The sequence below is a fragment of the Punica granatum genome, chromosome 1, assembly GCF_007655135.1.
Source record: "Punica granatum isolate Tunisia-2019 chromosome 1, ASM765513v2, whole genome shotgun sequence".
Taxonomy (NCBI): Eukaryota; Viridiplantae; Streptophyta; class Magnoliopsida; order Myrtales; family Lythraceae; genus Punica; species Punica granatum.
In genome coordinates, this window is record NC_045127.1 from 42,891,408 (window position 1) to 42,911,700 (window position 20,293).

The window sequence follows — 20,293 nt, forward strand, 5'->3', positions numbered from 1 at the left end:
ATTTCGATAAGACATAACATACTCTTACTTTTTTCCTTTAATATTTGATGAAAATAGTTTTTTTCCTGTGTTAAGAATCAGTTATACTATGGAATTCTAGTTGGAAAAATTCAAAGAGAAGGATCGTGTTGCTCCGGGTACTTTACGCAAATCTCTAGTTTAACGTTGTTTATATAGATATGGATATAGATATGTAAACTCGGGAATAATCGAGGAAGAAGAAGCAGAGGGTGTGATCCAAGACCCGGACTTAAATGGATGCGGCTTAGCTCATACTTGAAGTTAGATTTGATGAGTAATGATTCCCGACCGCCGACCGTATCTTCAAGACTGTAACAAGCCTGTAAAATGTTTTACCGAAGACAACGGAAACAGAAATAGCATCGAGACAGACAGACAGACAGATGCTATAGTTCGTTTAGATTCACATGTCCAACCAAAGCTGCTGACTGAGGCCTGATAAGAAGAAACAAAGAGAAAGAGGAGCAGGCTGAGCTTCAAGACCAGTTGGACAGCTGCAGACTTTTAATGCTTATCGTGGTCTCGAACTTGAGGCCCCGATGAGACAATGAGCTTATCATAAAATTGGCCTTTTTCACTGCAGATTCTACAGAGCAGCTAATACGTAAATTCCGTGACCACGGGGATCATATGCCAGCTATTACATAAGTACAACACAGGAAAGGAACTTGAGCACTATCATATAGAAAATGTCCTCTCAGAAAGGTTTGCGGTGGAGGAAACCGGCATTGAAGCCTATCCTGACGAGCCAGGCAAACAAGCAAGTGGTCAATGTAGTAGACGAAGAAGGGGAAGAACCGCTGAGCCCATCGGCTAGGCTCTTTCATGAGCCCAACTTCAATGTATACATCATAGCCATCATGGGCTGCAAGAACCGAATCTACCCGGATCTTATCAGGGCCAACTTGGGCCACACCTTGCTCAGGCATCCCCGGTTCTCTAGCTTGCAGGTTGGTCATAGTACTAGGAATTCAATCATATGCATGTTATGATTTTGGCATAGAACAGTCCCACATTAGATAAGAAACTATTTTGCAGGTTGAAGACAGGAACGGTAAGCTGAAATGGGCGAGGACTGAGGTGGACTTGGAGAAGCACGTAATAGTTCCAGAGCCAGAACCAAACAGCATAGAGTTTCCGGACGAGTGGGTCGAAGACTACATCTCCAACCTCAGCAAGACCACCATTGACAGGTCACAACAGCCATTGTGGGACCTTCACCTCCTCAACATTAAGACTTCGGATGCGGAGGCCACCGTGGTGCTCAGGATCCACCACTCCCTCGGCGATGGATCCTCTCTCATGTCCCTCCTGCTCGCCTGCACCCGACAAATCTCCAACCCAGATGCTTTGCCCACTATTCCTAGTAAGAAGAAAAACCAGCTGTCCTTGTGCGGGTCTGGAGCAGGCAGGATTCAGAGATGGATTGTCCGGCTGTGGTGGTTCACAGTGCTGATTTGGAACACCGTTGTGGATGTCTTTAAGTTTGCCGTGACAGCAGTTTTCCTGATGGACACGGAGACTCCGCTCAAGGCTTCTCCTGGGGTTGAGCTCCGTCCTCGACGGTTTGTTTATCGAACCATTAGTCTGGATGACATCAAGTTGATTAAGAACGCCATGAACGCTGTGAGAACTTTTAGTGCCCTGCGGCCTTCACTTTCAAATTTCAAGCATTCCAAAACTGCGCCTGTATTGTTTCTCCACAGGGCTCAAACAGAAGACGGCGGTCCCAACTGCCAAACGCAGCACAAAATAAAAACCAACTTACTACAGAAGTTAAATCTTTGACTTTGTAATATTGCACTGATTCGACTGTTTTTTCTGATTGTAGACAGTAAACGATGTTGCTTTGGGCATTACACAGGCGGGTCTGTCCCGGTATCTTAACTGTAAATATGGTTAGCCTCCTAACTGGCAACGTTACGAATTTCAGTTTGTCTTTGGATCCAATCATTTTTCAGAGTTATCCGAAGCACAAACTAGATGTAATGCATCGAGAACATCTCAAGATTACAATCGACAGAATATTAGGATCATATGTCTGGGAAACCCTGAAAGTTGGCTTTGCGAACAGTTTTTGCAGCAATTGATTCATGGAATCGTGTCAGGTGAAATGAGGAGGAGCAGTGGAACAGCAGAGGTCGAGAATAATCTTCCAAAGAACATCCGCCTCCGATCAACACTGCTCATGAACTTAAGGCCAGCTGCAGGAATTCAGGTCCAGCAGCTTTTGTTTCTCTAGGGATGCATATACTTCACTCTGCAGCTCCTGCAGACAATGTGATTCTAGGTAATCGTAAGTGCAGGCATTAGCTAATATGATGGAGAAGAACACGGAAGCGAAGTGGGGAAATTGGATCGGATATGTACTCCTCCCAATCGATATTGCCCTCCACCAAAATCCTCTGGAGTATGTCCGCAGAGCTAAGACTACTGTCGATAGGAAGAAGCACTCTCTCGAAGCCATATACACCTTCTCTATAGCAGAGGTTGTTCTCAAGCTTTTCGGGATCAAGGTATTATAGCATCCGCCTATCCCTCCAGCCTAGTTTTTATCTGCAACTAAGCATTTTCTCACAACGCTATCTGATTTTCTAAATGTAAAAGAGAGCAAGCGCTCTTTCTCGCAGAGTTATTATGCACACGACCATGTGTTTCTCGAACTTGGTTGGACCTGTCGAGGAGATTGGCTTTTATGGGCATCCAATGACATTCCTAGCTCCAGGTTGCTATGGCCAACCCCATGTGAGTGATAATCTGAACAAGTTACCAAAAAAATGCTCACTGGATTTGCTACATTACGGAAATCACTCAGGTTGAATGAGCCTATCTGCAGGGCCTGATGATTAATTTCCAGAGTTACGTGAACAAGATGACATTCGTTGTTTCTGCTGATGAAGACACTATCCCTGATCCTCACCAGCTCTGCCAAGACATTGTCAAGTCCCTCGAGCTCATCAGGGATGCAGTCAAAGAGCCGAGGGCTCGCCAAACATGATGAGTGTTGCTGTCATCAGCACATACATACTTTCTAATCCCCTGAAGATGGCGTGTAAGATAAATCTTGTGAACTATCTAGTTAAGCAGAAAATGGGTCAATGAGGAAACTACACGGAAACTTGGTTTCCAACAACAGAGACCTCATGCTTTCTTCTTTTCACATGTCGCAGTTCAAACCGAACAAGAAATGCACAGACGGACTTTGTCTATGCCAAATATCAGTGCCCGGTGAAAAGAATATCAAGAGTCATATACATTTAGATCAAATGAACAAATAAGTCATAGCTTGGGCAACCGTAAGAAACATCTTCAAATGGCAAATGCTATGGGTTTTATACTGCAGAGAATAGGTATCCAAAGTAAATGCTAAGACAAAATCGCCTACATTCAAAACCGACCTCGACAGTCTTGAAAAAATAAAGCTGCCGCCTGTTTCAACCTGCACAAGAGGCAAAAGCCATTATCAGCCACAGACAAATGTAACTACGTAATGGCCATGACTTGTATGATTTAAGGTATTAGCCATAGCCGAAGTTGGTGAAGATAACCATACAAATGAATTTTTAAAAGCCAGTAGAAGCGAGGCAGTAAATATATACTCACACTCATAATTCACGACAGATCTTGGTTATGATAACCATCAAAAACTATTTGCGACTGTAATTTAGTAATAGGAAAAGCAGCATGCATCTTATGCATATATAACAGTAATAGATCATAGAATTTTGAAGCATGGCATTCTTAATGAAAAACTTCAACCTAAATGGGGGAAAAATTGGTCTGTTGTTGCTAGAATCAATAACTTACCTCACTTCTTAAGAAACGGTAACATCTGAGCTGACAGTAGAAGTGAGCTAGAAGAAAGATCGAAAAATAAGAACCGATCTTTAGTTTTGATATAGCGAGGTTCTCACTCCTCATCTTCACTTTCTCACATGGATTCTGCTTCACTTGGAAAGAGAGAAGAAACAGTCAATGTTATGTAGTAGCAGCTGAACAAGCTTCAGGGGGAGGAAAAGTAGTAGCCTTCGGAGCTTCACTCCCCCGGACTACTCTGTTGTATATCACTTTAAAAGACTGAGAACCGTATGGTCGACTGAGCAAACTGATGGGCATCCTCAGCGTCTGCTTCCGGTTCCTCCTGCCCCTAACTAAAATGCTGACTGTTCTCTCATTATCATCTTTTTTGTCCCTGCTGCTTTCAACATTTTCTTTCACGCCAGTTTCATGACCAGGAGGCTTTGCTTGGCCATTTTCCTTATTATTCTCTGACCCAACCCATACGACTTGCTTCACATTATCCACTGCCTCAGACGTCTGAATATCGGCTTCTTTCTTGGGCTCGTCTACACCTTCAATGTCCACAGGCAGCAGTGGAGGCGGGCTTGGCAGTTCAGAGCCACCAGTCTGCACTTTCGGCTCCAATATAAGGTCAGCAGTGGGCTCAGAAATAGGCGATGGAAGAGGGAAGTCCATTGGAGGAGCTGACCAAATTGGACCATGAATGAACTCTGACATGTTAGGGTTCACGTTGCACTGCCATGCAAAGTGATCGGGATGAAAAGCACTGGTGGTCACAGGATAGGTATTGGTGGGTACTGCTTGAGGTTGAGTAAATGGAGGATACATGAAGGGCAAGGGCTGCATCATGTTGGGGGTCGGAGGAGGTGATGGGTACAGTTGATGGGGAGAGGAGCACAGTGGAGCAACTGGTGAAGGCAAGACACCAGCTGGACCTGGTTGAAGACTCATGTTTACTGGCCATGGTGGAACAGCTCCTCGAGCAGGAGGGAGCGTCATTGTGATGGTGACTGGTGCAGTACGTGGAACAGTGGGAAGAGGATTGAATGGAGCAGCTGATGCAGAGAGTTTCTTAGATGCGAATCGTCGCCCTTCGTTTGATTCCAAGATGACAGATTTTTCCTTCAAATCCTCCACTTCAGGAGTGCAAATGCTTGAAGTATCATGGGATTGAAAACTGGCCGAGAGTTCCGTGTCACATGGTCGATTGCTAAGAGAATCCTTCACAGCTACAATCTCAGAGCTGCTTAGCCTTTCACTGTCAGATACTGCAAGAGGATGAGCGAACTCCACAGCATCAGCATTTGGGGTCTCTTCTTTCTTCTCTATCACCTCAATTCCGTCTATTACGAAAGCAGAATCGGATGGAGAATCCTTCTTCTCCTCATCAAGAGTACTTTCCACTGCTGTTGCCATTGGGTCTGCAATTACTTTGTCTTTAGCTGTGTCTTCATGACATTCTCCAGTACCAGCTTCATGTTTACTATCGGGAGCATCAGTCGGTGGTGCCCATGCGTGCAGCCTAGAGATTGTCCCTGGAGGGGCTATTGCTACCTCTTTGTATGATGGAGATTTCTCAAGGGAAATTATCGAACTGACTTTGAGCGGTGCAGACCCTGCAGTGTTCTCCATGGGAGAATTAGAGACGTTGGAGCTATGCTTGGGGTTCTCAGTCGTCGTATCTTTAGCAGCTGAAGGCAGGACCTTGACTCTGTAGGCAACAGCTTTGACTATTCTCCTGCCAAATTTGGGAACTTGGGGCGGATTCGGATTATGTTGATCACTGGAAGTTCCATGAGAGACAGCCCTTTTCCTCACAAGGTAATACCTATTGTTGGGATGAGTACTCACGACAGGAGAATAATTCACATCAGCATCTGCACTCTTCTTCTGATAACTATAGACCTTTCCAATCATTGCTCGCCGCTGCTTTAACCGACGACTGAAAGAACTAGCTGATCGTGGCCTTTGAACTGGCTGCCACCCATCATCTCCATCAGCATGCCCCTCAGAAGCGGCAATCTTTTCAGCAGCTATAGGCTTCTCTTCTGCTATATCGTCCACCATAGACTGTTGCGTGTGAACAAGTTTAGGTTCTGTCTCCTGGTCGGTAGCCATATTAACTTCCACCTTAAAGCTTGTTTCCTGGTCGGTGTCCGTGCTGCTTCCTGTTTCTAGTGATCGTGTCTCCCCATTTATAACATCCTTGAGGACTTCCTCTGCAGATTCAGTGGAACTTGGCAGCTCATTGTTCTTGAGAGATTTTTCTCTTGCCTGCAAAAGACACCCAAGATCATTTGACAGTATTCAAGTCAAAATTGATACTGGTCCTCTCCTAGATTTAATTGCGATGGATGATCAATATTTGATTTCAACAAACGAAGAATACACTTTGAATGTCCACATGATGCTATGCAGGCGGACATACCTTTGCACTATGAATTCTCCTCCGCACTGCCACTGAATCTTTCTCCTTTGCATCGTCATTTGGATTAATGTAGTCAAGCAAGTCAGATACACTGTAAAATTTACAAAATATAACCATTGATTACTAGGATGAATGGCAGTACAGGGATTGTCTGATAGTATTGATACGAGGAGGATATATAATGTTGTCGAAAAAACCAATGAAACCGCATGTCACAAATATTCTCATATAGAAAGTCGAGAAAATGACGCATTTGAAAATGATGTTCCATTATTACCTTAGGTGGCCTTTGCTGGCAATTGATGCATCAGGCTTTTTGGTTCCGTTTCTTGCAGCTTCTTGCTGCTCAAAAGCCTTGGACTCAAAGTATTCAAGCCAAGCAGCAGCATCCTGTCATCATTTTGTGAAACATCTATAAGGACCTTGAGTGAAAAATCTTCAACGAACATGAAAAGTTGAACCAAACTAAATTATAAACAATCTTTCATTTTGTGAGATGCCAGAGTATTATAGTGTTGGTCACCATGTCAAAGATCAAAGTACAGTCCATTCCACTCAATAAATAAATCTGACCAAGCAACTCAAATATCCCACCTGAAATAAAGTTCTCTATCTGATTACCGGCATGACAATAGTTAATATTTTACCTGTGTTCGCAGATCATCTGGACCCAATTTTGCTCGCAGAATTTGCAAAGTTGTCCGCTCATGCTGAACACTTAGTGGATAGGCTTCCATCAAGGAGAGGGCAATTGCTATAGCATGGTAACTTGCTGCAGTCTGGAAGGTACCAATATACATGGTTATTTGTTATATAATCAAAATTTTGGCAGAATACTATAGCAAAATTACATACACAGGCACTCTCACAAAGTTATTAATATGTTGTATTATGCACGAGGAAAAAAGGAAGTTTCTTTGCTCAAAACTACACATCCAGATTTTGTTATGTCTTCTCTTGAATGATTATAGTGGACAACTTACTTCTGCTTTTGTGCCATAAAAAACAAACAGATAGAAAAATCGAACGCTTTAAGTCGGAACAAGAACTGATAGCTCAAACCAAACCTGAATATGGTCTGGACCAAGTAACCTTTGGTTGCATTTTAAGGCTTTGTGGAGATATCTGAGGGCGACATGAACATTTCCAAGGCCTTCTTCCATCATTGCCACGTTAATGTATGTTGCAGCCGTGTTCGGATGAGAAGGACCACAAGTAAGATGTAAAAGATAGAGAGCACGCTTCACGTATCTGATCAAAAGACAAACTGAACTTCAACCCGCTATAGAATATGAGAAAGATAAGAAGCAACTGTTCATCAATGACCATTGACCATGCTATATGATTTTGGCTAGCTCCATGCAAATGATCCGAGGCCTTTTTCGTTAAAACAAAAAGGACAGTTGAGCATCTCTTTCTTAAAGCTTAAGATAATTAAACAATAACTAAACTGTATTGCATGCCGATTTGTAAGAGGCAAAAGGTCCTCCAGAAATAACCGAGTGGTTCCAGAAATTGCAAAGTTAAAGCAAAGGCCAAATATGCCATTACGAGAAGAAACATGAATAAGTGAAACTTACAAATATAGACCACAAAAAGCCTGAAGATGGAGAAAATCATGCAACCGGGGGACCACGTGAAGAATATACAGAAATCCTAAAGGAAATGCTAAATGGAAGACGACGTACTTGAGAGCAAGCTCTGTATGTTGAAGTCGGTAATAAAACACAGCAAGATCCCCATAACTTTTCATTGTATCTGGATGATCAAGACCTAGCTCCCTCTCATTGATGTCCAGGGCCTTTTGCTGGTAGATTGCAGCCTATAATTTGGATAATTGTTAAATTTAACTTTGACGGTGAAACAAGAACAGAAAATATTTCAATACATTCTATGAAAGGTTGGATAAGCTATAACTAGCCTCATGGATTCTTTTGCAACTATATCCAGCAAGACAAAGCAGGCAGGCAACAAACCTGATTGAAGTCTCCTGTATGATACAAGACTACAGCGAGAAGACTGTATGCTCCTGCAGTCATTCGATGATAAGGACCACAAACTGCTACCAGTTTTGCAAGAGCCTGCAGATAACGAGCATTTATGAATAGATACAGAAACATCAAGTTAAAGAGGAAAAGAAACTGCTTAATTTGATAAAATCAATTACAAAACTTGATCTTAGACAAAAGACTGCAAAAGGTACTTTTCAATCAAATAAGAATAAGAGAGAGAGAGAGATTTCGTTATGATCATGGTCAGAAACCTTTGTCCCATAGGCTACCGCGTCTTCAAGTTTTCCCTTATCCAAAGCAGTTTTAGATGATTCCAGGAGCTGCCTTCCGTCGGCAGATGAGCATGCTGCTTGCTGCAACAGAAACAAAATAATTGTATTAGGTGAGTAACGAAGAATTTAAGCATAAGGTATTGTCCATATAGAACTTATGATCATCTTGAATCTAATTTACCACCTTATGCACTGGAACCAAGCTGACAACATCTGCCTTGCTGAAAGGATTTGGAGAATCCATATCAAAATCCCTAGGGACTAACTCAACACCCACCTGTACAATTTGCCAAGAGCAGCCCATCAACTCAACATTCTGCATTATATGCAGGATACCAGCTATATGACAAAGCTTAAAGATTTTGAAAACAAAAAAATAGTAGAAACGAATGCAAGAGCAGTTAAAATTGAACCTAGACATGCTGCAAATGTTCTCATATAAAAAAATTATGGAGTGTATATGAATTAACTGAAATACTGAAGTAAAAAAGACAAAAGAAAAAAAATAATTGTTGATTTCCAGACATCAAATCTTGATCTATGCAATGGAGAATGGATTGCCACCTTCACAAGGAAACATCTATGGTTATAAACTTAGCAATTAATAGGTCAGAGAGTTACCCATTATTATCATCAGTAAATGGTATTCAAGGCTAATTACCCAAACACGGACCTCTCCAGGATGAGAATCATGCTATCCTATATCACATACAATGCCCATATCTATACCCCTCCATTTCACCCTTTGTACATCCCTTTTCTAATTAGATTTCATCCAAATGGTACATATATATTTTAATAGATCTTAATCGCAGATCAAACAAACTCCATGAGATCAAATGCAACACGTCGGAAAAGTTCAGACGCATTTTGTTTGTGCCTGCATACCTTCTGACATAATCCTCGTAAGATGGTGAATTTCCTCACATCTTTGTAGTTTAGGCTGCTTATATCCCAGTCATACCTCTTTAGCAGAAATACCTTCAGCCATTTCCATATAAGGGGATGAATAGGGCAGCTCTCGTCTTGTTCTACATTTTGATCCACACCAAGCATCAAATTCAGTGCAGCAGCTACTGATGCTGCCATTTTCTCAATATCCACGACAGCAGAAATCACAGCTTGGAGAATATGCTTGAATGCGCGTACTATCATCTCATGGATACAAAGGGATTGTACATGTGATAACTTCTCAGAAAGCCTCACCTGATGATGCAAGAGTACATAGAGGATCATTCTCCTTCAAAAGTTAACTTACAATATAGAAATATAAAATGATTTGCCCCTGTTTCCATTTAGCATGAATAATGACAAAGAAAGGGTGGCATGCCGATATTTTGCATAAGAAACTCATATTCTCAAAAGGAAGATGCATGCTCATAACAAAGCATGGAAATACTAGTAGCAAACTTTATCAGGCATGGATGTGGCTGTATGAACTGCCAGCCTGCTTGATATCTCAGTGTAATTCCTCCATTTACACAGAAGCAGTAATCGAAATGTCAAACCCCATCTCTTAACTTCTCTCTCTCTCTCCCCGTCCCTTCCTCCTCTCTCTACCCCTCCATCTTATTCTTTGAAAGACTTTTGACTGGACCTTATGAAAGTAAACTTACATTTAGATGGAGTGCTAAACATGGTTATTAGGGAAGATACTTACAACATGTCCAAGAGAACGCATACGAAGACCTCTAGTATGCATGAAATCTGTCAGAGTCCGACCATCAACTGGTGAAAGTTCTAATGAACCAAAATCTGCAACCTGTATCATGAATCGACTAAATCATCAAGACCATCCTTTTGTATGTATATACATATATATATTCAAAATGGAAGAAGAAATATTAAGTCATTTACCAGTTTTGGAAGAGCAACATCATTGTAATATTTTTCTGAAAGGTCGATGAGCTCTTGCAAAGACTGCCAGGCGCCAGCCACATGGTAGTTAGTGAACTGTTATTATATGCACAAAAAGAATTATTGAAATATGGTAAAATTCCCATCAACCTCTACGAGATGTTACCTTGCAGTGGAGACCGGTTTCTGACTCTTTTAGTCGGGCAAAAGCAGCATCAGATAACATATTCTTCAGAGCAAGTTCATTTTCTCTCACAACTGATTGGAGTCCACAATCCTTAGAAGGCATGAGAGAATTCTCAGGGCCACCAACAACACCATTTGTTATAGGTTTTGAATTCTCCGACTTTGTTCCTAGATTGTTTGCATCAGAATTTTTCTTATTGTTCTTGAGAGATCGAAGAGGTTTGCCAAGTCCCTCGACCTTCATTTCATTCTTAGGCTTCTCCCCAGGGGTCTTCTTGTCCTTTTCAGCATTGTTCTGATCTTGTAAATGCTGAATCCAACAGGCTCCAAGTTCCCATCTGATAAATTGGCTCTTTTCTTCATCCTCTTTCTCCAGCTGTGCAAGACTATCTTCCAAAAGTTTCTCCACAAAAACACGGGAAGCATTGAGCTCTTCCTGCTCAGGAAGATGCAGATGTTGAACTGTTTTGGTCTGTTCTGGCACTGCTTTTGTGTGTAGTAGTAATCTCAGACTGAAGAAAAGAAAAGAGCAGCATGAATTTATCATGCAGCCAAGCAAATCAAAACAGTCACAAGCTCAAAAACTCCATATGCCATGATAAAAAATTTTACTGTTGTGGTTCATGGTGCATTTTCAAACAACTGTACATCGTAGATTTAAGCTCACTGAACAGAAAGTTTCAGAGTCAAAGCACTAAAGCACTAATTTGAAAATTCACACAAGTTAGGACGACAAAAAAGTTTGATGACATATGATTAGTGCTTGTGGATGGATGTAGGCCCTTTTTTCTTAAAAATAGACAGCACAATTTTAATCCAAACCACAGTTTAAAAAAACCATGCTCATAGAAAACTTCATTTAATATAAAAATTTAGCATATATAGAATTTGGGATCTATATTCTAATAACAGAGATTGAGCACGCGTGAAAACCTGTTAATGTTAAGGGCATTGGCGCCACCTTCAGGCTGATCAAGAAGATCGATACTTGAGGATGTGGGAATCACTTTCTCATCTGCTTTTCCCTCAACTTTTACCGTAGCAATATAACCAGAATATCTTACATTCACAACACCCAATGTAGAAATATCCTTCACACAAAACATGAGTATTTCAATTCGTTGTTGACAGAAAAAGAAAAAGAGAAGGAAAAAAAAAGAAAAAAAGAAAGAAAGAAAGGAAGGAAGAAAGAGAGCAACATGAAGGCAATTTCCAGTCCGTGACACCACAGGGTGGGTTAAGAAAGGATTTGACATCATACTTACATGGGCAGCAGTATTTTCATCAGCAGCGATCCCCTTTAGCAAGTTCCTCACCACTAAATCCCTCTGACCTACTCCAGTTGCTTGGATTCCATCGATTTTGGTATCAACCTTACGACTCGCATTGGAAGAATCCTTTCCTACTGTAATCTTCAAGTCTCCCACCCTCTCCAAGTATAAGAACGCTGTCTCCCCAGCCTCATTAATTAGGTCTGGATTCGCCAGTACATGCTGTACAGCTGAAACCGCCCTGAAGATGGCAACATCAACGAACAGGCTATGGAGGAGGAATGCTTTCCTATCCCGTACCTGCCTGTCCTCAGCTGTCTTGCAAGGCATGGATGCAAGAAACAAGAAATCATTAGCCCATGGTAGCAAGTCACTTTTGCCATCCCTTCCAAGGCCACCTCCATTTCCTCCCCATCTTTCATCCTCCACAGGTAATGGAGGAAAAACAGATGGCGACTGTGCTGCAACTGGAGGTATGAGCCATGTGTTGGCTCTAAAGCCATAAGGAAGATTCCCGAACTGCAGAATTGCAAAACAAATATCAGTAACTTTTGTGCAACTGAAGTCACTAATCGATTTAAAATGACCAACAAAGTTTACTTCGATCAATTCCGTGAAGAAGCTTCTCCATCAAAATGAACTCTAACATTACTATCCTGTAGATAAATTGCATACCTTGTTTCGCTCCAAAAATCCTTTCATAAGTTCATCATATGCCTGAAACAGGAGAATACCCAGGGCAGCTTCAGATTTTGGCCATGAAACAGCAAACACCGAATAACCGAAAAGTAATAATTCAAGCCAAGATCACGACGACGACTAATGTAGGACAAGACATTGATCAATCCGCCGCCTTCCTCGTGTATAGGGGACAAATAGCTTATTAACTCAGATAAATGAAATTGAAGAAGTTTTGAGGATAGAAAGCTAACATTGTCAAATGCTCTGCTGTTATGCCGCAATAGATCAACTAAGTTGTGGCATAAAAATCGCTGCTTTCCAACATTGTAGAATCCCTTCTTGCACGCCTCAACATGAACCAGCTTTCCATTGCACAGCTTCACCTGAACCATTTCACAATGAACACAGCCACCTAAGCTCGAAACCTTTCATTCAAAAGAATACAACGCCTGAACCAAAACTATGAAACGGGATAAGATGTGTAAGCAGCTTTGAGAAAAAACTCACATCAAGCGAAAACAGATGGTCATCCGTAGATATCTCCTCCACCTGCCGCTTCGCCACCTTCCTAATGACTGCAGATGATCGAAGTCAACGAAACGTACAGAAGACACAGAGCGAGGAAGTGGGACTGCGACACAGAGAGAGAGAGAGAGAGATTACATTGTAGAGGAGTAGTGAGGTGGGAGAGGGAGAAGAACTCGTAGAAGCTCCCGAGCTTGGGGGAGTAGTGGCTCATGTCACCGTCCCCGTCCCCCGGCGCGTCCTTTGACGACTTCGGTGGTGGTGCCTGCTTGGTGCTGGCTCGACATTTGCTCGACTTCTTCGGAGCCTTGCCGGCCGCAGCATCCGCCTTCGGAAGGTCATCGGCCGACTCCGACGGGCCGAAGCACGTCGTACAAGCGACGATGTCGAGCAGTCGCCGGACGTGCTCCACCGCGCGCTCGTCATCGTAGTCCTCTGTTTCGCGTCAGAACAGAGTGACCGTGAGGATCCGGAAAGAGAAAGATGACGTTATTGAAGAAGGCAGAAACGGCGAATGTTTAACGCCGTTTGCTTGGGGGTTATATAACGTTACCTTCCACCAAGGCGAGCACACATGGCTTCAGAGCTGAGACCTCAACGGCGTCTTTTAACCGTGGCCCTCTCGCCTGCGGGATGCGGATAACGTTGCTCTTGTGAAAGGTTCATAATGCCCTCGACGATTTTACCAATGGAATAATTGATTTACAAATAAATAGAAATTCTCATTTTCTCAAGTTACAAATAAATAAAATTACGATAACAAGTTAATTTTTTATTTTACATATTATTAGAATGTACTGAAATCACAATCCACTAAAATCATATATCAATATTTCGGCCGAAGAAGAACGGTCCCAAACCTTCCTTTTAAATAAATTATAATACATATATATTTCTATTTGTTTTCATTTTCACAAAGTATTTTCAATATTTAAAATGGATGTCATCATGCACCAATTTTGAGGATGTGAGTCCGCAATTTATTTAAGCATTTTATGGTGATTGAACTCCATCTTAGCTTATTTATTTGCATCTTTGTCCGAAATGGCCATTTCAAGCATTTCCTCATGTCAATGGTGATAGACTTGAATTGTCAGGTATCATAATATATGTAGAGCATCTTTATCGCATGGTTCTTACCTCGTTAGATAATGAGAAATTTGTTATATGGCAGCTCTCTGTATTCACACATAATAATCGTCGTACATCTATAATCCTGTCTGTCGATATTCCCTGCTCAATCATCGGCAAACGTTATCCTAGTATACCACAAGAGAATAAAATGGAAAAAAACAAAAACAAAAGGAAAAGAAAAATAGAAGATTGAGTTTGTATTAGTTGCATACATTAATAAAAAGGAAATCTTTTTTTGAATAACACCATATTGAGGGGTAGAAGGGTAAATTCCTCTGTCTCATAATATAAGCAAGTTAGACAAAATGTTTATTAAATTAAATTAAATAAATTTCCACAAAAATACATATGTATCGATATAAATCCTTATTATGATGCTGAAATATCTGACTAACAGTCAAATCACGTTAAATTTATAAAAACCACTCGTTCACGGAAGGACAACGTTGGTCATCTTCTACCACCGTCTATCATGACTATTTGCATTTTATTGCTGGAATTTCCAATATTATCCTATTAAATATAAGCTTCCAATTATTATTTTTAAATAGTGTAATGCTTTGTTTATGGACCTCATGCCTAGAAAAAGACTATACTAATGAAACGGACTTTCTCATACTAATACTCCACCCATAACTAATAATATAATCAAATAACCAAATTAATTAATTAATTAAGAATTGTGGAGACCTCTAGATTCTAATCTACCCAATGAGATTAAGGAGTGCCACTAAGTAATTTTAACATAAATAAAACTCTCATTTAATTTTATACAAAAATAATTTTTTTTATATTTGTATTAACAGCAAGGATACTATTAGAGGTTGCAGCTACCATGTATGCTCGAGAAGAAGATTGCTGGAAGAAAATGTATCGAACCTTTAATGGCACACGAGTTTCATCGGGAAGGTTTACGGTGATATCCATGACGACTGGAAGAACTGCAAAGTCCACATATATTCAAAACCCGGAATTCAGTTAAATATTGGTCTGGTTTAATGAGTTGTTGGATTGAATTACAGTGTTCCAATACAAAACATATGGTACCCTTCTCTTCCTTCTTCTTTTTTTCGCCCTTGGCCTTTCCACGGTTGCTCCTCGGTGCCATTCCTGAGTTCTTCTCGGGTTGAGGGGACAAGCTAAGACTGGAATCCAAGCCTCAAGAACATAAGAAAAATCCTCTTGTTAGAACTGTCAGCCTCCCAATTTTCAATCATAATTGAATATACTAACTTATTATGCAGAAAGAAGTATTGGTGGACAAATAAGAAGAAAGTTTGTATCCGGAGGAAGCTTAAATTAAGAAAGCAACCATCCAAAAGTGAGATTCTGGGATTCTTATTATTGCACCACTGTCCAAGTCGGGGAGTTATTTCGAAAGAGTATTAAATATACTGCTTCGTGAAGATTAGCTAGACATGAGCAGACCATAGAAGAGGCCGTATGAACGTAGCAGAGATTATCGAGGAACCTGCAGGAGCGAGAGGCTGATGGAGTTTGGGAATTCGGGTTGCGGAGGCGGAGGCGGAGAACAATGGAGAGGTCGATATAATCCGCTGCTGGGAAGAAAGACAAGAGAAAGGAAGGAAAGGAGATGTATAAGGATGGGGGAGAGGAGTTGGGTGTGATAAGGAAGGAAGGGCGGAGATTTAACAGTCAGATGTATGACATTTTATGGCAGCTTCCGCCAATTGAGTCGTGAAAAATTTATTCATTTTTATTATTTATTTGAATTTCACGGATAATTATTTTTTCTGAATATACAGAAAAATCAAAAATCAGATTTTTGAAAAAGAGAATATTAATTCAGCAAAAAAAAAAAGGGGAGAAAAAACAACGGTTTTTTAATTTGAATAATTTATGGTGGTGTTGGTATGCGATGGAAGGAAAAGGGAGAGTGGCATCTTACACGCTGCACTTTGCAAAACAGGTGACGGTCACGGGGGACCACGCACACTGCTTCGAGCAAATATTATAGGTATATTACTCATTCACTTGGATTTTTAACACCCAATAAAAATGTCTGAAAGTGAAAAATTGGCCTCATAATGTCCCACAGATTCCCACTTACAAACATTTTGATTGATTATTACTCATCTAAAGTGGATAAGTAATACTCATCGAATATTTTTTCCGTTGCCCCCAGCCCTTCCGTATCTTGATAAGGTTTTCCTGAGAAATTAGTTTAACTAAGGTGACGTTTGGAAACAAAATAGACTATGATTCTATTTGATTCCACGGGATGAAGACAAAAATAGTTAGAGAAATTTATTATTAAAAAATTAGTTTTAATAATAAGAAAAAATATGTAAGATAATTTATTATTAATTTTAAAAAAAATATAAAAATAATGATTATGTCGTTGAATTGAGAGAAAAGTAATAAATAGTTGAGAGAATTTAGTATTAAAAGTTAATTGTCATAATGGTTGAGAAAAATATGTGAAAGAATTTATTATTAAATTGAAAAAAAATAATGATTATGTTGTTGAATTGATGGAAAAGTAAATTAGCATTAAGTGGAATATGATTTAACTCTATTGTCAAATAAAGCCTTGTACCTACTTGGGGGTTGTTGATGCAGACCTCACGAATGATTGTGAACCCCAACGAACAACTTGAATTGATTCTCAGATCGCCAATTATAGATTCAGATAAAGAGGACTATTGACCCTTGTTTATAGAGAAACAAGAACCAATAATATCAAATTGTGTCGAACCTTATAAACTATCACACTTGATCGTTCGAAGGAATTCAATGAAGAGCAAAGGAGAAAACCTCACCAAAATAGTCTAACATATGATCAACTACTCAGCCTCCCTTATATAAGCTTAGGAGAAACTGAAAAGTAATAAACTTGACAATTAGAATAACATTAGTTTCCTAAAGCCAAAAATAATATAGGAAATTAAATAAAGGCTACCTAGAATAGTTGGCATTCTTTTTATTTCATCTTCAGCACATCCCAACTTTCCTTATGCGTCTACTCCATTTTTGGGTGAGTTATCGACTATCTCATGGCAAGTTTATCAAATAAAGCCATATTGAATTAGACTCATTTTATCTCAAAAAGTCCATCATCAAGCTCTCCATAGCTTGTTGGATTTGTTTTGCATTCACTTGTGTGATTGGCTCACTCGGAATAGCAAGCCTCTAAGATCTTGTGCATTAGCTCATTCTTCACGAAAAATACTTTTTGTAGGAGAAAGTGAATCAAGCAAGAAACGGTATTGTAAAATATATAAAATATTTTTTGTTATCAAAGGAGAAGTTATCCAAAAAAATTAAGAAGAATGAAATTGCAATGATAATAAATACTGTCTTGATTTGTGCGATATTATTATTATCGATAAAACATTAAAAAGAACTCGTATCATAAAAAAACAATATATATATATATACATATGACATAAATAAAAAATTATAATAGAAATGTTTATCATTTAAATTTAAATTTAAAATATATAGAGCATGCAGATTGTAGGAGAAACAATTCGAGGTAAGATATAGGGAGAATAAAAGTAGAAAGAAATTAGTGCGGATGTGATTTTTTTCCTTATTCTATCTATAGGACATGTAGTACATTGAATGTAGGAAAACATTTTATATTTCAAGAAAAACTTTTAAGTTATTAAGAGCATTTCCAATTTTCAAAAATAATATTTAATTATATCCCTATATATAAATAATGTAGACGAATATAGAAAAATTCATTGAACCTATATGTATAAAATCTAGGAAAACATATTTTACTTAAATTAAGAGATACATGATTTTTTTTTATATTTATTAGATTATTCACCTGAAAGATCATGCAATAATGAGAGTTATCAAATGGATTGATTCAAGCAACTAAGGACGTCTTATGAGAAGCTGAAAGTTATCAAATGAAATTCTCACATTTCGTACTTCGACTTTTATATATACTAGTTGATACCAGCGCGTTGCGTGGTAATATTACAACACATATGCTATGAATAATAATTATAAATAGAAAAAAAATGTTGTGCCGAGTAAATATGTCAATATAAATAGTAAGCGAGATACAAAAAATTGAATTATGACAAAAAAACTTACTATAATCTTATAAAAGTACAATATATATATATATATTCATACATACATACATATCGGGAGTGAGAAATTAAAGTTTTAATATGTACAAAGAGAAATTTTCTATGACTTAAAGAGGTAGGAAAAAATATAAATAGAAAGATTATGCATTCGAAATGAAATATGTCATCTATTAGAGGATAATTGGTGCATTGAACTTGAAAAAATATTTAGTGTCATGTTTTTACTATATTTTATATGTCATCTCGAAGAGTCTATGTCTATTATGGAAAAAAAACTTTTGATTTTTCAATAAAACTCATAATTATATATAAATACATGCAAATAATATATATAAATACAAACAAATAATATGAACAAATATAAAAATTTGTTGAATATAATACAAATAAAATATAGTAAAAATTCATTAATTGATAATGAAAGGTCCACTTATGTGGGGCTGCGGGTTTTACGAAGAATTAAATAGCTCAAGCAGTCGAGAAGACAATCAACTGTGAGCTGAGAGTTTTTAATTAACAACTTCTCTCATGTTCATTTGTTACCTTTTATATAATATAATATATATATATATATCATATATTGATGGTTCCTTACAATAACGTGATGAGAAAAATTAACTAACTAATATTATTATATAAATTTACGATACACTATCCATGAGCTAAATAATAAGTCTATTTATCCTTTTTTTGTAATTTTATCGGTGGTTTCTCATGCCATATGAAGGAATAGAATCAATGAACCCACAACTTATGAGACCTCTATGTCATATGTGAACTGAGTCAATAGGTCTATCTAACATAAATGCAAAGGTTTCATATCTTTGCAACACAAGTCCATTTTCTAAATAATATAAATTGCATATAAAATAATCACTTTTGATGTTCTTTCAAAAATTTAAACGTTTAAATTTTGATTTTAAAAGGCACTAGGGCCTTCGACAACTAGCCAAAGTGGTAATACTGGCCATCAGCAACGCCATAACCCCTAAATTATATTATATTATATTATTAAACTGTATCTATATATTATAGGTATGTAATTCAGACTCTCTAATATCGTACAATAGGAGGCCTCTATTCAGGTGACAAAATTGTGTCACGTCAGCAATTTGATAAGTTTGGGAGCATTACAAGAATAGACTTTTCATATTCATGCATTTAATTTTTAGGCCTTGAAAGTAATTATAAAAGTGAGAAGTAAGCATAAGTTTGTTGGTTCTTTAGTAGTTGAGATATGGCTATTTGTGCTTATTATCTCGTGTTCCAAACTCTCTATTCAACTTTTCTCATTTTTATTATTTTTATGTTTTTATTTTTTTTCTTTCTTTTCTTTTTTCTTTTATTTGTTGCATATTAAACTCATATTTTCTCCTTCTTCCTATTTTTTGATGTTAATATCTTCTCTTCTTCTTTTGTTTTCATTTTCACATATGTCCCTATTACAAATAAACTAACAAATTGAATATTATTATTAGATAATTTAAGCAAAGTTGGTCTCAATTATTTTATGAGAAAACCACATGATACTATTATGACTTTTTATTTTTTATTTCTTGTATATAATTAAATTAGCATTTTGCGAGCAAGTGCCCTTTATTTTATTTACAAGAGTCTTCCACATAGACTTTTTGAGCATTCTCATTGACTGACTCTTCAAGTTCCATTTATTTAATAAGAACATGAATTTTCACAATTAGTAATTAATTTTTCATTTTCCTATGAAAATTCGATAAAAATGATTATAAAAAAAAATACATTTACTTCGTTTTTAGTTCATGATCACATAAACAATAAAAAATTCGAAGTAAAAAAATTACTAAATGTAAATTTATGTTGTATTTAGTTTATGATCACGTAAACGGTAAATCACAATAACCATTTCTTAGTTCGCGTTTTGTATGATTTGAACATGTTTTAATAAGTCTAAAGATATTCTTATCGGAATTGCATTTTATCGGATTGTTAAATATTCGAACAATCGTTAGTGCCTGCGCAGCACGCGGGTTTCAATGCTAGTTATATTATA

At 38.2% G+C, this 20,293-nt stretch overlaps 2 protein-coding genes across 4 annotated transcripts; one reads left to right on the forward strand and one right to left on the reverse strand.

The window, feature by feature from the left end:
- Nucleotides 1-669: 669 nt before the first annotated feature.
- LOC116192234 (O-acyltransferase WSD1-like) lies at nucleotides 670-3,424 on the forward strand. Of its 2 annotated transcripts, none has more exons than XM_031520715.1 (7): nucleotides 670-971; nucleotides 1,060-1,647; nucleotides 1,853-1,919; nucleotides 2,130-2,239; nucleotides 2,328-2,537; nucleotides 2,652-2,766; nucleotides 2,858-2,982. In XM_031520715.1, exons 1-7 carry the CDS (start codon nucleotides 711-713, stop codon nucleotides 2,869-2,871), a joined length of 1,365 nt encoding a protein of 454 aa, XP_031376575.1. In that variant the 5' UTR covers nucleotides 670-710; the 3' UTR covers nucleotides 2,872-2,982. The 2 variants fall into 2 exon arrangements, with proteins under 2 accessions (XP_031376575.1, XP_031376574.1); XM_031520714.1 differs by having other exon boundaries at nucleotides 671-971; nucleotides 2,629-2,766; nucleotides 2,858-3,424.
- On the reverse strand, nucleotides 3,251-15,830 carry LOC116192230 (protein TSS). 2 transcript variants are annotated; one of them, XM_031520709.1, is made up of 25 exons: nucleotides 15,660-15,830; nucleotides 15,236-15,333; nucleotides 15,068-15,129; nucleotides 14,195-14,287; nucleotides 13,608-13,680; nucleotides 13,193-13,489; nucleotides 13,037-13,104; nucleotides 12,781-12,912; nucleotides 12,524-12,565; nucleotides 11,843-12,367; nucleotides 11,511-11,668; nucleotides 10,558-11,089; nucleotides 10,392-10,454; nucleotides 10,195-10,296; nucleotides 9,423-9,740; nucleotides 8,719-8,811; nucleotides 8,514-8,615; nucleotides 8,227-8,331; nucleotides 7,939-8,072; nucleotides 7,318-7,501; nucleotides 6,898-7,029; nucleotides 6,528-6,640; nucleotides 6,251-6,341; nucleotides 3,829-6,096; nucleotides 3,251-3,460 (listed from the first exon to the last, which is right to left on the reverse strand). In XM_031520709.1, exons 2-24 carry the CDS (start codon nucleotides 15,294-15,296, stop codon nucleotides 4,000-4,002), a joined length of 5,577 nt encoding a protein of 1,858 aa, XP_031376569.1. In that variant the 5' UTR covers nucleotides 15,297-15,333; nucleotides 15,660-15,830; the 3' UTR covers nucleotides 3,251-3,460; nucleotides 3,829-3,999. The 2 variants fall into 2 exon arrangements, with proteins under 2 accessions (XP_031376569.1, XP_031376568.1); XM_031520708.1 differs by having other exon boundaries at nucleotides 15,236-15,346.
- Nucleotides 15,831-20,293: the final 4,463 nt, after the last annotated feature.

Bases quoted from the DNA above. Each gene is read 5' to 3' on its own strand.
- LOC116192234 (XM_031520714.1), top strand. From the start codon at position 711: ATGTCCTCTCAGAAAGGTTTGCGGTGGAGGAAACCGGCATTGAAGCCT. The intron at 2,240-2,327 runs GTCCAGCAGCTT...TCGTAAGTGCAG, and splicing joins GGCCAGCTGCAGGAATTCAG to GCATTAGCTAATATGATGGA. The intron at 2,767-2,857 runs GTGAGTGATAAT...GCCTATCTGCAG, and splicing joins GTTGCTATGGCCAACCCCAT to GGCCTGATGATTAATTTCCA.
- LOC116192230 (XM_031520709.1), bottom strand. From the start codon at position 15,296: ATGGCACCGAGGAGCAACCGTGGAAAGGCCAAGGGCGAAAAAAAGAAG. The intron at 13,105-13,192 runs GTAATCTCTCTC...GATCATCTGCAG, and splicing joins CCTCACTACTCCTCTACAAT to TCATTAGGAAGGTGGCGAAG. The intron at 9,741-10,194 runs GTAAGTATCTTC...TTGCATCATCAG, and splicing joins TGCGTTCTCTTGGACATGTT to GTGAGGCTTTCTGAGAAGTT.